Here is a 15,693-nt window from a genome sequence, read left to right on the forward strand (position 1 = left end):
GGCTTCATGCGCCACTGAGCAACTTTCATAGGAATGAACGGGGCCCCACCTCCGACGCTGTATCCAGTTCTCTTTATACATCCATGTGAGAAACTCCTGCCCTCCTGCCTCACACAGCCACGCCCCCTCCACACCCCCCAACCCTCCTCCCCTTACACTCTTGCCAGCAATAATTTTCCCCAAACAGTAACACTGTGTATTAACAGAGCTTCAGGTCATTAGACGAAACCTTCCTGTGCCACTTTATTTTGTAGTCTGGGAACAAGTGACTTGTCTCATGGTCAATGTCTTCCAAATTTTTATTATGTTTATTTGATTATTAATATAAAATGTACAAAAACACATACATGCTAAACCAATACAAACAAACCAATGCGGATAAAACACAAAAGTCCAACACAATCTTTATCCTAAAAACCCAGAAGTATCTTCAACAGTATAGATCAAACCATTTACTGATTAAGACACAAAAATCATTATATTCATACAGTATGTACTAAAAATAACATGAGATACACAGTGTATTTGCAAGAAACAAAGTTGTTCAGATATTCTGCTCTAGACTACTCAGACAAAAAGTAGAGTATCCTAAAAATACTAAAGCATAGCAAGAGAATTAAGAAACTATAAAACATATTTCTTTTAAGCTTTCAACTAAATCCATGTTACACCTTCAAAGAGATTCTACAATATAATGTCTTATGCACAAAGTACAAATGAAATATGTCCAGTTCTACTACTTTACGCTGTAGTACACACATTCACTCCAGGTTTGGTTCTGTCTTCTTCGTCTGTTGGTCAGATTCACACTTAAAGCAGCGTAATACAGGTTGTCTGCGTCTTTGTAACCCTGGTAACAAAGTATTAATGATTATGATATTATTCTAAAACAATGTCCAAAAATTTTTTTGTTGTTGCACTGAATGTTAAAAATAAAAATAAAATAAAATAAAAAAGAATTAATGAATACAGTTATTATTCACCTTTGCATTGACTGTAGAGGGAGCTGAAATTCTTTCTTGAGACTCTGGTTGTGAAACACAGAAAAAGTTTTTTATTCAAAAGCCATGTTCAGTGAATACAAGCTGTCAGATATAAACAGTTACCTGCAGATTGGAAGCTGTTGATCATGTTCATCATGCACACTGAGAAAGCCGATAAAACACTGAGGATGGTGGTGAACACCAAAGCTCCACTCAAGAAATACACCAAGACAGGAGAGTCTACCTCATTAGCAGAGAGACATAAAGAGATATTACACAGCTCTCAGATTTATCTCTATTTTGATGTTAAGTCTGATTAGGGAGTAATCATGTATTGATCAGATGAAACAATGTCTGCTAGAAAGTTACTTACGCTCAACGTCCAGCTTGGTCCCGTTTCCAAACAGTATCTGTCCACATGAGGCGACAGCACAGTAGTAGGTCCCAGCATGAGAAAGATCCAGACTCTTCATTGGCAAGTTGTAGACACAGGTGTGTGTTTGTGTGTTGTTGTTCCTCTCACACTGATCATTCCTGCCTCCATGTGTGTAAATGACTCCTGGTTGAGATTCTTCAGAGTTTTTGAACCAGTAAACACTGTGTTCTCCATCATCACAGGTCCCAGTGTGTACTGTACAGTTCAGAGTCACAGAGCCTCCTGGCTGGATGCTCTCAGGTGCCGACTGATGGACCAAACCTTGGATGTTACCTGAACCCTTTACACTGAGAGTAGTGCCCTCCAAAAATTCTAACTTGTTTAAATAGCTACTAATGCAGTAGTAAGTAGCTGAGTCTGAAATGTGCAAATCTATGATCTTCAAGTAATTTTTACTGTTTTCAGTATCCAATGTGAAGCGAGGATTGTTGTTGAATTCATTATAAAAAGTGCCATTACTTTCATAGTCGTAGAGGGTGGAGATGATCCTTGGTTTCTGTCCCAGAGTTTGTTTATACCAGTAAAGCTTTGCTGTAACATCACCTTCATAGGAACATTTCAAAGATACGCTGTCACCAACATTAGCTGATATAAAACTACTGTCTTGACGAACAGATGAGGAGAATTTCAGAGCAGTTGTCTGAGCTGTAGTGAAATGAGAAATAAAGCAAATTGTTTGTTAACAATTCAGCGTAATCAATCCACTAAAAATATTCATAAAATAATCATTTGTATGAGGAGTGAGCATACACTCTTAAAGAAACAAGTTGGAATCACAAAAACACAACTCACCTGTTTCCCCTAAAAACAGACATGTGAGATAGAGAGCAAACACTGGAGATGTCATCGTGTTCAACTTGTCGTGTGAAATGAAAAGAGCATTGATCTTTTCTTCACTCTTCAGAGACAAGACTGCATTTGATTGGCCAACCAGAAGTCATTCTACGTGTCCTACTAAGGAAACATGATCACATGTTCACTTCAACCTATAATGTGAAGTTTGTCTCTCAACAACATTCACATGATGACAGAAATATATAAAGAACAGCTCACATCTTGGCATTCAATTTAAAATGACTAAAAATTAAATATCTAGTATAATCATGTAGCAGGTCATAGTGGGCAGACTTGAATATTTAACTACCTGTGAAGAACATTAGAACACAGCATGATGCAGGTCAGTTGGTAGATGTAGTTGTAACTTAATGAGGAAGTAGATTTTTAAAGAATATAACTGTTATAAAACCCACATACAAATAGCTGCATGCTTTCTTTTAAATGATCTAACTGTGAATTGTCCTGAGTAAACAGGACACTGTGTCTGGACAGAGAAGTTGCTGATTTTCTAATGTGTTTGTTTGATGCTTTGAGTGTAATAATAAATTCCATTCACCTCCATTTTACTGGACTGGTAACAGAAGTCAAATAAAATCAGTTCAATCACCACTAAGCATAAAGTTAGACAGGCTTTTGCATTTGAAATTGCGGGCTGTTCATCTTACAAAGTCGATATAATCAGAAAAGTTTGACCTGATAAGGATGCTGCACTTTTAAGTGTTTAAAGAAAAATTACGGTTTATTTGAACCTGATGTATTTCCCATAAATGTGGCCATTGTGGATCTATGTTTCAGGTAATGTTGCTCTCTCTGGCTCTGTTATAGAGATTCTGGTGAGTCACAAAAAACCCTGGCAGCTTACTGGTGAACTGAACCACCCAGCTGATTCATCCAACTTGTTTATATTTATGAGACTGTCTTTCACTGCAGTTAGAATGTAAGGAAACTAAAAAAAAACTAAATGCAATTATTGGATTATCTGGTGGACTATTATGCGGACAACTGTGAATCATTTCACTTTGACTGGCCAACTGTATTTATTTGAGCCAGAGTACACAGGTGGTAAATGAGTGCACTTATAAAATGCTTTTCAAGTCTACTGAACACTCAGAGTGCTCTACAATAAACACCAACTTGCTCATCAGGAGTGATATAATGCTTTTATATCCAAAGCTCTCCACAATGCTTCTAATGCTAACCCATTCACAACACACACTCACACACTGACGGCAACCATTGGGAGTAATTTGAGGTTCAGTATCTTGCCCAAGAACACTTTGACATGCGGACTGGAGGAGCCGGGCATCGACCCACTGACCTTCTAATTAGTGGATGACTCACTCTAGGTCCTTCCGCCACAGAGAGGAGATAAAAGAACTGAAAGAGGAAATATAAAGAATGGAGGCAGAAAGGCAACAGGACTGTCAGGAAAGACAACGTACAGTAACAGTTACCTCAGAGAAACTACTGCTGTTCCTGAAGTCACTGTTCTCCCGAAGAGTGGAGAGGAAAACTTTTTCTGCAGAGTGGGACCTGTAGCTGTCAGACTCAGAAGATCTAGAAGTGTCCATGGATGAGAATAATCCCAGCTGTGTAACTACCACAAATGGATTTACAGCATTTATTAACATTGTCAAACAGACACTGAACTATCCACAGCCTCAGACGTAAACAAACCAACATGCAAGTGGTCCCGGATGTAGTTCCCTATTAGTACTGGGAAGTTCCAGTGTTTGAGTTGTCTCAGTATATTCGATGATGGACTTCTAAATGTATCAAGTATTCCAAGTCTTCTAGTAGTGGGTGTACTAGTGACCTATTATGCATAATAGTGACCTCTCAGGCCATTAACCAGGACACTCTAACCAGATGTGTGTGTATCAAGTGGTAGTAAATACATTTATGCTTCATTATCCTCTCAAAATATTGGGCTGTAAACTAAATACAGCTGATATTTTATTGCATCAGTTTGTTTTTTTTATTTATTTACAGTGATAATTGTGCTACATGTGTATGATATTTACAGTTAATACTGACTTGTATGAAAAAATAAGAAATGACCTGGAGAAAATTAAGACATTTCAATCAAAATGTAAAACAATTATTAACAGGCACTAAAGTAGTCAAAGTATCTTATCAACCAAACTGCAGCAGAAAGGATCTCCAAAGTCTGCAAGTAGAAAAGTATCTACAGGCTAACAAGCTAACAGGCTAATAAACTGTGTCTGACTCTACATGAACAGACAGCGCATCAGCATGTACAGGGTGTGTCGAAGGCAGCAAGTCTGAATGGTATCAGTTATATCAGTATCAGCAGTTGAGTAGAGTCTAGTATACAGGTTTTGAGTACTAGTAATACAGCTACGGTAAGTAGGAGGGGAAAACCTGTCAGTCTGTCACCAGTCACCTGCACTGCCTCACAACTAAACAGTTTTACACAGTACTCAAATGACTTTTAGCACTATTTAACATTGCAATGTTTCCATTTTGATCACTGGCAGTTAGTTTGGTAACATAAGCAGAACAGGTTGGAGAAGGTGAGGGCTTTTGTTAGTGTTGACATGACTACTAGTACTTCCTGGATACAGTATGTACCAGCAGGTCCAGTACGTGTTGAACCCACAAAAGAATCGGCACTTAGGATTCATTTGTAAATTTTTGACCAGCACTGTCGAGACAGAGCTGATTTAGTCCTGCCCACTCTGGAGGGGAAAACAATTCATTACTCTCCATTGACTTTGTGTTGTGTGGAGGTTCCTCCTTGTCATTTCTGTCTGCTAGCAAACAACAGGAAATGCCTAAAAGCTGCTGTGTGGTGGGATGCACTACCAACAGGGTTCAGAACCCAGAACTAAGTTTTTATAAGTTGCTGAACCAAAAAACTGAACCTTTAAGGAGACAGAAGTGGATACAGGGTTGTAAGAGACAGACCTGACCTGAGCTGCACAGACAGCCTGCTGCTCAAAAACCTCCGTAAAAATGAAACATATACCTGGACATGCTGCTAGTCACAGAGAACACATATCAAAGTAAAAACAGAACAGCTGCTTAATTGAAAGGTACGTTAGTAATAGACTTTTAATCACAGAATAGCTAACCTGCATTCAGCTGAAATATTAACTGTAAAAAGAGCCTGAATAGGAAATGACTGCATGTCTGTGTGTATTGATTATGTTTATAAACTGTAGTCAACATATCAGCAGCCTGTGAAAAGTGTCATGCTTACCTGTTATGTAGTGGAGTTTGCTATACAGTTACATAGACATGATGTCAGCCCTTGCATTCATGTATTGCATCTTAGCATATACAATGTATCAGGTTTCAGCATTTACTATAAACTACTTTTTACACTCTTGTAGACATAGGGCGCTAAAATAATAATTTGACATGCTGAAATCTAATGTTGTTCACTAGCTAGAGGCATTTTGTTAGCATTTCAGCCCTTGGTTGCATATTATGGCGCCGACTGTTTTCCCCACCGGCGGGCGGGCTTTTCAGAGTATGACGCAGTGCACTCTGTCTCTGTTCTCTATGCAGTTAGCCATTATGGCTACTACAGGCAGCTAGTTTCTTTCTTTACTTTCGTTCAGACTGAGAAACACACTTTTGAAGTGATTCATGTTTATTTGGGAAGTTGAAGAAGTCTCAGCAGTTTGTCCCAATGATAGATGTCTTTGTGAATTCCCTGAATCTCTATAACAGAGCTGGAGAGAGCAAAATTAACATGACACACAGAGCCACAATAACCACATTTACGGGAAATACATCAGGTTGAAATGAACTGGAATTTTCCTTTAAGTGGATTTGGCTCAAGAGATATCATTGTGAGAGTGGAAACACTCTTACATCCTGCTAAAAACCACAAATTTTAGTATTATAGTAAAGGTTGAAACAGTTGCTGCATGTTGGATGTGCAGTAGAACACAGTACACAGTGGGAAGACACAATAATAACCTGGTCGTGTAATAGTGAGTGAATTAATAACAGATCTACTAGACCCTGTTTTCAAATGAAGTCACTGAGTGAAAGTGGGATCATCCTCCAGCCTGTTACATTGTTACATTTCCAGACTTCATATATTGTACCTGACTTGGACATATGTGGATTCAAGTACTGAAGGTCAGTATAAAAACCTTCCTGTGCCATTTTACTTTTGTGCCAGAACACGAGAGTCACCCACTAACTAGAGTGAGTGATGTCAGTTACATGATTTCTCTGATTCACATGATGCCACCAGCCACACTTGTATGATGAAGCTGCAGTTAATGCTACCAGGAACTGAACTCACACCCACACATATTATCTCAAGGTCAAAGTGATCCATAATCAACTTATATTATTTATGTGATCACTAATGATATAAAATGTATATATAAAAACAAAAGCCATGAATCATCAATTAATCTGTGCTTATACAATACATTTACTAGTTTTTAATCAAAATGGAATTTATTCAAATGTATTAAAAATTGTCTCAGTATTTTAAATACAATTTTTCTTCTTACAATAAGAAATCCTGCTTAAAACCACAAGGACAAAAAATATTTATCTCAAGATCAACTTCTAAATATGCATTTTTGTATAAAAATAAAAAAATAAAAAACTTTAAAACTGGAATTGTAACATGTAATTCTACCGCTTTACACTGGAGTACACACATTCATTCTTGGTGTTGTTCCCCGCTCTTCTTGGTCTGTTGGGCAGGTTCACACTTAAAGCAGCATAATGCAGGTTGTCTGTGTCTTGGTAACCCTGGTAACAAAATATGTACAAGTTGATAACAATATGGATCCTGACAAACATCAACACAATGTCCAAACAACTCTCCAACAATAATGGTTATATAAAAATGTGTTTAAATATTAATTCAACTGTTAAAATAAGTTTTACCTCGCCGTTTGTTGCATAGGAAGCTGAAAATCTTGCTTGAGACTCTGGTTGTGAAAACAGAAATTTTATTCAAAGTCATGTTCAGTGAATACAAGCTGTCAGATATAAACAGTTACCTGTAGATTGGAAGCTGTTTCTCTTCATCTTGTACATTGAGAAAGCCAGTAAAACACTGAGGATGGTGGTGAACGCCAAAGCTCCACTCAAGAAATACACCAAGACAGCAGAGTCTACCTCATTAGCAGAGACATAAAGAGATATTACACAGCTCTCAGATTTATCTCTATTTTGATGTCAAGTTTGATTAGGGAGTAATCATGTATTGATCAGATGAAACAATGTCTGCTAGAAAGTTACTTACAGCCAACGTCCAGCTTGGTCCCGTTTCCAAACAGTATCTGTCCACATGAGGCGACAGCACAGTAGTAGGTCCCAGCATGAGAAAGATTCAGACTCTTCAATGGCAAGTTGTAGACACAGGTGTGTGTTTGTGTGTTGTTGTTCCTCTCACACTGATCATTCCTGCCTCCATGTGTGTAAATGACTCCTGGTTGAGATTCTTCAGAGTTTTTGAACCAGTAAACACTGTGATTTCCATCATCACAGGTCCCAGTGTGTACTGTACAGTTCAGAGTCACAGAGCCTCCTGGCTGGATGCTCTCAGATGCCGACTGATGGACCAAAGCTTGGATGTTCAAACCTGAACCCTTTACACTTACAATAATGTTCTCTGAAAATTTTAATGTGTATAAATAGCTACTAACGCAGTAGTAAGTAGCTGAGTCTGAAATGTGCAAATCTGTGATCTTCAAGTAATTTTTACTGTTTTCAGTATCCAGTGTGAAGCGAGGATTGTTGTTGAATTCATTATAAAAAGTGCCATTTCTGTCAAACGTATAGAAAGTGGAGATGATCCTTGGTCCCTGTCCCAGAATTTGTTTATACCAGTAAAGCCTTGTCACAACATCACCTTCATAGGAACATCTCAAAGATACGCTGTCACCAAAATAAGCTGATATAAAACTACTGTCTTGACGAACAGATGAGGAGAAATTCAGAGCAGTTGTCTGAGCTGTAGTGAAATGAGAAATAGAGCAAATTGTTTGCTAACTTAATGTGACAGAATTCAGCATAATCAGTACATTAAAAATATTAGAATCATTTGTATGAGGAGTGAGCATACACTCTTAAAGAAACAAGTTGGAATTACAAAAACACAACTCACCTGTTTTCCCCAAAAACAGACATGTGAGATAGAGAGCAAACACTGGAGATGTCATCGTGTTCAACTTGTCGTGTGAAATGAAAAGAGCATTGATCTTTTCTTCACTCTTCAGAGACAAGACTGCATTTGATTGGCCAACCAGAAGTTATACTGACTGTCCTATTAAAGAAACATGATCACATGTTCACTTCAACCTATAATGTGAAGTTTGTCTCTCGACAACATTCACATGATGACAGAAATATATAAAAAAAACAGCTCACATCTTGGCATTCAATTTAAAATGACTAAAAATTAAATATCCAGTACAAACATGTAGCAGGTCACAGTGGGCAGGCTTGAATATTTAACTACCTGTGAAGAACACTAGAGACACAGCATGTTGCAGATCAGTTGGTAGATGTAGTTGTAACTTAATGAGGAAAAAGATTTTTAAAGAATATAACTGTTATAAAACCCACATACAAATAGCTGCATGCTTTGTTTTAAATGATCTAACTGTGAATTGTCCTGAATAATCAGGACACTGTCTCTGAACAGAGAAGTTGCTGATTTTCTAATGTGTTTGTTTGATGCTTTGAGTGTAATAATAAATTCCATTCACCTCCATTTTACTGGACTGGCAACAGAAGTCAAATAAAATCAGTTCAATCACCACTAAGCATAAAGTTAGACAGGCTTTTGCATTTGAAATTGCAGGCTTTTCATCTTACAAAGTCGATATAATCAGACAAGTTTGACCTGATAAGGATGCTGCACTTTTAAGTGTTTAAAGGAAAAGTCCAGTTTATTTGAACCTGATGTATTTCCCATAAATGTAGCCATTCTGTCACTATGTGTCAGGTAATGTTGCTCTCTCTGGCTCTGTTATAGAGATTCTGGTGATTCACAAATTCATGTCAGATTACTGGTGAACTGAGCCACCCAGCTGATTCATCCAATTTGTTTATATGTATGAGTCTGATTTTCACTGCGGTTAGAATGTAAGGAAACTAAAAAAACTAAATGCAATTATTGGATTATCTGGTGGACTATTATGAGGACAACCGTGAGTCATTTCACTTTGACTGGCCAACTGTATTTATTTGAGCCAGAGTACACAGGTGGTAAATGAGTGCACTTATAAAATGCTTTTCAAGTCTACTGAACACTCAGAGTGCTCTACAATAAACACCAACCTGCTCATCAGGAGTGATATACTGCTTTTATATCTAGAGCTCTCCACAGTGCTTCTAATGCTAACCCATTCACACACACACTCACACAATGACGGCAACCATTGGGAGTAATTTGGGGTTCAGTATCTTGCCCAAGAACACTTTGACATGCGGACTGGAGGAGCTGGGCATCGATCCACCGACCTTCTAATTAGTGGATGACTCACTCTAGGTCCTTCCGCCACAGAGAGGAGATAAACGAACTGAAAGAGGAAATATAAAGAATGGAGGGAGAAAGGCAACAGGACTGTCAGGAAAGACAACGTACAGTAACAGTTACCTCAGAGAAACTGCTGCTGTTCCTGAAGTCACTGTTCTCCTGAAGAGTGAAGAGGAAAACTTTTTCTGCAGAGTGGGACCTGTAGCTGTCAGACTCAGAAGATCTAGAAGTGTCCATGGATGAGAGTAATCCCAGCTGTGTAACTACAACAAATGGATTTACAGCATTTATTAACATTGTCAAACAGACACTGAACTATCCACAGCCTCAGATGTAAACAAACCAACATGCAAGTGGTCCTGGGTGTAGTTCCCTATTAGTACTGGGAAGTTCCAATGTTTGAGTTGTCTCAGTATAGTCGATGTTGGACTTCTAAATTTATTGAGTATTCCAAGTCTTCTAGTAGTGGGTGTACTAGTGACCTAGTGTGCATTATAGTGACCTCTCAGGCCATTAACCAGGACACTCTAACCAGATGTGTGTGTATCAAGTGGTAGTAAATACATTTATGCTTCATTATCCTCTCAAAATATTGGGCTGTAAACTAAATACAGCTGATATTTTATTGCATCAGTTTGTTTTATTTATTTACAGTGATAATTGTGCTACATGTGTATGATTTTTATAGTTAATACTGACTTGTATGACAAAATAAGAAATGACCTGGAGAAAATGAAGACATTATCAATCAAAATGCAAACAATTATTAACAGGCACTAAAGTAGTCAAAGTATCTTATCAACCAAACTGCAGCAGAAAGGATCTCCAAAGTCTGCAAGTAGCAAAGTATCTACAGGATAACAAGCTAACAGGCTAACAAACTGTGTCTGACTACATGAACAGACAGCGCATCAGCATGTACAGGATGTGTCGAAGGCAGCAAGTCTGAATGGTATCAGTTATATCAGTATTGCAGTTGAGTAGAGTCTAATATACAGGTTTTTAGTACTAGTAATACAGCTACGGTAAGTAGGAGGGGAAAACCTGTCAGTCTGTCACCAGTCACCTGCACTGCCTCACAACTAAACAGTTTCGTACAATAGTTTGAGTTTTAGCACTATTTAATGTTGTAATGTTTTCATTTTGTTCACTGGCAGTTAGTTTGGTAACATAAGCAGAACAGGTTGGAGAAGGTGAAGGCTTTTGTTAGTGTTTACATGGCTACTAGTACTTCCTGGATACAGTATGTACCAGCAGGTCCGGTATGTGTTGAACCCGGAAAAGAATCGGCACATAGGATTCATTTGTAAATTTTTGACTGTAGAGACAGAGCTGATTAAGTCCCGCCCACTCTGGAGGGGAAAACAATTCATCGCTCTCCATTGACTTTGTGTTGTGTGGAGGTTCCTCCTTGTTACTTCTGCTTGCAAACAACAAGAAATGCAAAAAAAGCTGCTGTGTGGTGGGATGTGCTACCAACAGGATAAAGAAACCAGAACTAAGTTTTTATAAGTTGCTGAACCAAAAAACTGAACCTTTAAGGAGACAGAAGTGGATACAGGGTTGTAAGAGACAGACCTGACCTGAGCTGCACAGACAGCCTGCTGCTCAAAAACCTCCATAAAAATGACACATATACCTGGACATGCTGCTAGTCACAGAGAACACATATGAAAGTAAAAACAGAACAGTTGCTTAATTGAAAGGTACGTTAGTAATAGACTTTTAATCACAGCATAGCTAACCTGCATTCAGCTGAAATATTAACTGTAAAAAGAGCCTGAATAGGAAATGAATGCATGTCTGTGTGTATTGATTATGTTTATAAACTGTAGTCAACATATCAGCAGCCTGTGAAAAGTGTCATGCTTACCTGTTATGTAGTGGAGTTTGCTATACAGTTGTCCTATCTCTACTGTAGTCATGATGTCAGCCCTTGCATTCATGTATTGCATCTTAGCATATACAATGTATCAGGTTTCAACATTTACTATAAACTACCTTTTACACTCTGGTAGACATAGCACTAAAATAACAGTAATGCAGTTAACCATTATGGCTACTACAGACAGCTAGTTTCTTTCTTTACTTTCGTTCAGACTGAGAAATATACTTTTGAAGTGATTCATGTTTATTTGGAAAGTTGAAGGAGTCTCAGCAGTTTGTCCCAATGATAGACATCTTTGTGAATTCCCTGAATCTCTATAACAGAGCTGGAGAGAGCAAAATTAGCACGACACACAGAACCACAATAACCCCATTTAAAGAGAATACATCAAGTTGAAATGAAGCGCAATTTTCCTTTAAGTGGATTTGGCTCAAGAGATATCATTGTGAGAGTGGAAACACTCTTACATCCTGCTAAAAACCACAAATTACTTTTCTTTTCTACATATGTTCATTGTCAAAAAAGTGCCAAAATGTATAACCACTGTATTTCATGAAAGCTTTTCCCCTCTTAAACCTGCTCTACATGGGCTGCATAGTGAAAGCAGCACAAAGCAGCAGCTGCAGTCCTCCATCAGTGTGTAACTGGATGTGTTCAGTCACAGTGCTGCTGTGCACTCAGATGCAGCTCAGTATACAGTCGATGCAGTAATGTGTGGTGGGTCAGAGTTACACTCATAAAGCACCAATATATACCCCGATATATGTTGTGTTGCGTGAGTCCTCATCCTCGTTAGCATGACTCATTGAGTCACAATGACCACATTTATGGAAAATTCATCAGGGAAATATACCATAAATTTTCTTTTCACTGGTCAGTCACTCTCATATTTGTATCCAAATCTGCACAAACCTGGCATAAAGTCTGTATACAAGCTTGTTTTGTAAAAACAATCAAACACTAAGTATTTCTCTGTATTTTCAGCAGTAAATGTTGAAACAGTGGCTGCATGTTGGATGTGCAGTAGAACACAGTACACAGTGGGAAGACACAATTATAACCTGGTCGTGTAATAGTGAGTGAATTAATAACAGATCTACTAGATCCAGTTTTCAAATGAAGTCACTGAGTGAAAGTGGGATCATCCTCCAGCCTGTTACATTGTTACATTTCCAGACTTCATATATTGTACCTGACTTGGACATATGTGGATTCAAGTACTGAAGGTCAGTATAAAAACCGTCCTGTGCCATTTTACTTTTGTGCCAGAACATGAGAGTCACCCACTAACTAGAGTGAGTGATGTCAGTTACATGATTTCTCTGATTCACATGATGCCACCAGGCACACTTGTATGATGAAGCTGCAGTTAATGCTACCAGGGACTGAACTCACACCCACACATATTATCTCAAGGTCAAAGTGATCCATAATCAACTTATATTATTTATGTGATCACTAATGATATAAAATGTATGTATAAAAACAAAGGCCATGAGTCATCAATTAATCTGTGCTTATACAATACATTTACTAGTTTTTAATCAAAATGGAATTTATTCAAATGTATTAAAAATTGCCTCATTATTTTGAATACAATTTTTCTTCTTACAATAAGAAATCCTGCTTAAAACCACAAAGACAAAAAATATTTATCTCAAGATCAACTTCTAAATATGCATTTTTGTATAAAAAAACAAAACAAAACTTTTTTATATTATATATATAATATTACTTTAAAACCAGAATTGTAACATGTAATTCTACTGCTTTACACTGGAGTACACACATTCATTCTTGGTGTTGTTCCTCGCTCTTCTTGATCTGTTGGGCAGGTTCACACTTAAAGCAGCATAATGCAGGTTGTCTGTGTGTTGGTAACCCTGGTAACAAAATATGTACAAGTTGATAACAATATGGATCCTGACAAACATCAACACAATGTCCAAAAAACTCTCAAAACATAATGGTTGTGTAAAAATGTGTTTAAATATTAATTCAACTGTTAAAATAAGTTTTACCTCGCCGTTTGTTGCATAGGAAGCTGAAAATCTTGCTTGAGACTCTGGTTGTGAAAACAGAAATTTTATTCAAAGTCATGTTCAGTGAATACAAGCTGTCAGATATAAACAGTTACCTGTAGATTGGAAGCTGTTTCTCTTCATCTTGTACATTGAGAAAGCCAGTAAAACACTGAGGATGGTGGTGAACGCCAAAGCTCCACTCAAGAAATACACCAAGACAGCAGAGTCTACCTCATTAGCAGAGACATAAAGAGATATTACACAGCTCTCAGATTTATCTCTATTTTGATGTCAAGTTTGATTAGGGAGTAATCATGTATTGATCAGATGAAACAATGTCTGCTAGAAAGTTACTTACAGCCAACGTCCAGCTTGGTCCCGTTTCCAAACAGTATCTGTCCACATGAGGCGACAGCACAGTAGTAGGTCCCAGCATGAGAAAGATTCAGACTCTTCAATGGCAAGTTGTAGACACAGGTGTGTGTTTGTGTGTTGTTGTTCCTCTCACACTGATCATTCCTGCCTCCATGTGTGTAAATGACTCCTGGTTGAGATTCTTCAGAGTTTTTGAACCAGTAAACACTGTGATTTCCATCATCACAGGTCCCAGTGTGTACTGTACAGTTCAGAGTCACAGAGCCTCCTGGCTGGATGCTCTCAGATGCCGACTGATGGACCAAAGCTTGGATGTTCAAACCTGAACCCTTTACACTTACAATAATGTTCTCTGAAAATTTTAATGTGTATAAATAGCTACTAACGCAGTAGTAAGTAGCTGAGTCTGAAATGTGCAAATCTGTGATCTTCAAGTAATTTTTACTGTTTTCAGTATCCAGTGTGAAGCGAGGATTGTTGTTGAATTCATTATAAAAAGTGCCATTTCTGTCAAACGTATAGAAAGTGGAGATGATCCTTGGTCCCTGTCCCAGAATTTGTTTATACCAGTAAAGCCTTGTCACAACATCACCTTCATAGGAACATCTCAAAGATACGCTGTCACCAAAATAAGCTGATATAAAACTACTGTCTTGACGAACAGATGAGGAGAAATTCAGAGCAGTTGTCTGAGCTGTAGTGAAATGAGAAATAGAGCAAATTGTTTGCTAACTTAATGTGACAGAATTCAGCATAATCAGTACATTAAAAATATTAGAATCATTTGTATGAGGAGTGAGCATACACTCTTAAAGAAACAAGTTGGAATTACAAAAACACAACTCACCTGTTTTCCCCAAAAACAGACATGTGAGATAGAGAGCAAACACTGGAGATGTCATCGTGTTCAACTTGTCGTGTGAAATGAAAAGAGCATTGATCTTTTCTTCACTCTTCAGAGACAAGACTGCATTTGATTGGCCAACCAGAAGTTATACTGACTGTCCTATTAAAGAAACATGATCACATGTTCACTTCAACCTATAATGTGAAGTTTGTCTCTCGACAACATTCACATGATGACAGAAATATATAAAAAAAACAGCTCACATCTTGGCATTCAATTTAAAATGACTAAAAATTAAATATCCAGTACAAACATGTAGCAGGTCACAGTGGGCAGGCTTGAATATTTAACTACCTGTGAAGAACACTAGAGACACAGCATGTTGCAGATCAGTTGGTAGATGTAGTTGTAACTTAATGAGGAAAAAGATTTTTAAAGAATATAACTGTTATAAAACCCACATACAAATAGCTGCATGCTTTGTTTTAAATGATCTAACTGTGAATTGTCCTGAATAATCAGGACACTGTCTCTGAACAGAGAAGTTGCTGATTTTCTAATGTGTTTGTTTGATGCTTTGAGTGTAATAATAAATTCCATTCACCTCCATTTTACTGGACTGGCAACAGAAGTCAAATAAAATCAGTTCAATCACCACTAAGCATAAAGTTAGACAGGCTTTTGCATTTGAAATTGCAGGCTTTTCATCTTACAAAGTCGATATAATCAGACAAGTTTGACCTGATAAGGATGCTGCACTTTTAAGTGTTTAAAGGAAAAGTCCAGTTTATTTGAACCTGATGTATTTCCC

At 37.7% G+C, this 15,693-nt stretch overlaps 3 protein-coding genes across 5 annotated transcripts; all 3 read right to left on the reverse strand.

The window, feature by feature from the left end:
- Positions 1 to 281: 281 nt before the first annotated feature.
- LOC121890073 (immunoglobulin kappa light chain-like) lies at positions 282 to 2,491 on the reverse strand. Its single transcript, XM_042402340.1, has 5 exons — positions 2,212 to 2,491; positions 1,354 to 2,064; positions 1,107 to 1,229; positions 984 to 1,027; positions 282 to 850 (listed from the first exon to the last, which is right to left on the reverse strand). The coding sequence occupies exons 1-5, from the start codon at positions 2,264 to 2,266 to the stop codon at positions 737 to 739; spliced, it is 1,047 nt and encodes a 348-aa protein (XP_042258274.1). The 5' UTR covers positions 2,267 to 2,491; the 3' UTR covers positions 282 to 736.
- Positions 2,492 to 6,780: 4,289 nt separating this feature from the next.
- LOC121890029 (immunoglobulin kappa light chain-like) lies at positions 6,781 to 8,526 on the reverse strand. 2 transcript variants are annotated; one of them, XM_042402281.1, is made up of 5 exons: positions 8,372 to 8,526; positions 7,508 to 8,218; positions 7,263 to 7,376; positions 7,147 to 7,190; positions 6,781 to 7,008 (listed from the first exon to the last, which is right to left on the reverse strand). In XM_042402281.1, exons 1-5 carry the CDS (start codon positions 8,424 to 8,426, stop codon positions 6,889 to 6,891), a joined length of 1,044 nt encoding a protein of 347 aa, XP_042258215.1. In that variant the 5' UTR covers positions 8,427 to 8,526; the 3' UTR covers positions 6,781 to 6,888. The 2 variants fall into 2 exon arrangements, with proteins under 2 accessions (XP_042258215.1, XP_042258217.1); XM_042402283.1 differs by having other exon boundaries at positions 7,263 to 7,380.
- A 4,873-nt stretch (positions 8,527 to 13,399) lies between these two features.
- LOC121890051 (immunoglobulin kappa light chain-like) lies at positions 13,400 to 15,037 on the reverse strand. 2 transcript variants are annotated; one of them, XM_042402307.1, is made up of 5 exons: positions 14,883 to 15,037; positions 14,019 to 14,729; positions 13,774 to 13,887; positions 13,658 to 13,701; positions 13,400 to 13,519 (listed from the first exon to the last, which is right to left on the reverse strand). In XM_042402307.1, exons 1-5 carry the CDS (start codon positions 14,935 to 14,937, stop codon positions 13,400 to 13,402), a joined length of 1,044 nt encoding a protein of 347 aa, XP_042258241.1. In that variant the 5' UTR covers positions 14,938 to 15,037. The 2 variants fall into 2 exon arrangements, with proteins under 2 accessions (XP_042258241.1, XP_042258240.1); XM_042402306.1 differs by lacking the exons at positions 13,400 to 13,519; positions 13,658 to 13,701 and having other exon boundaries at positions 13,735 to 13,891.
- Between the last annotated feature and the right edge of the window lie 656 nt (positions 15,038 to 15,693).

The sequence above is a fragment of the Thunnus maccoyii genome, chromosome 22 (genome assembly GCF_910596095.1).
Source record: "Thunnus maccoyii chromosome 22, fThuMac1.1, whole genome shotgun sequence".
In the NCBI taxonomy this organism is placed as follows: domain Eukaryota; kingdom Metazoa; phylum Chordata; class Actinopteri; order Scombriformes; family Scombridae; genus Thunnus; species Thunnus maccoyii.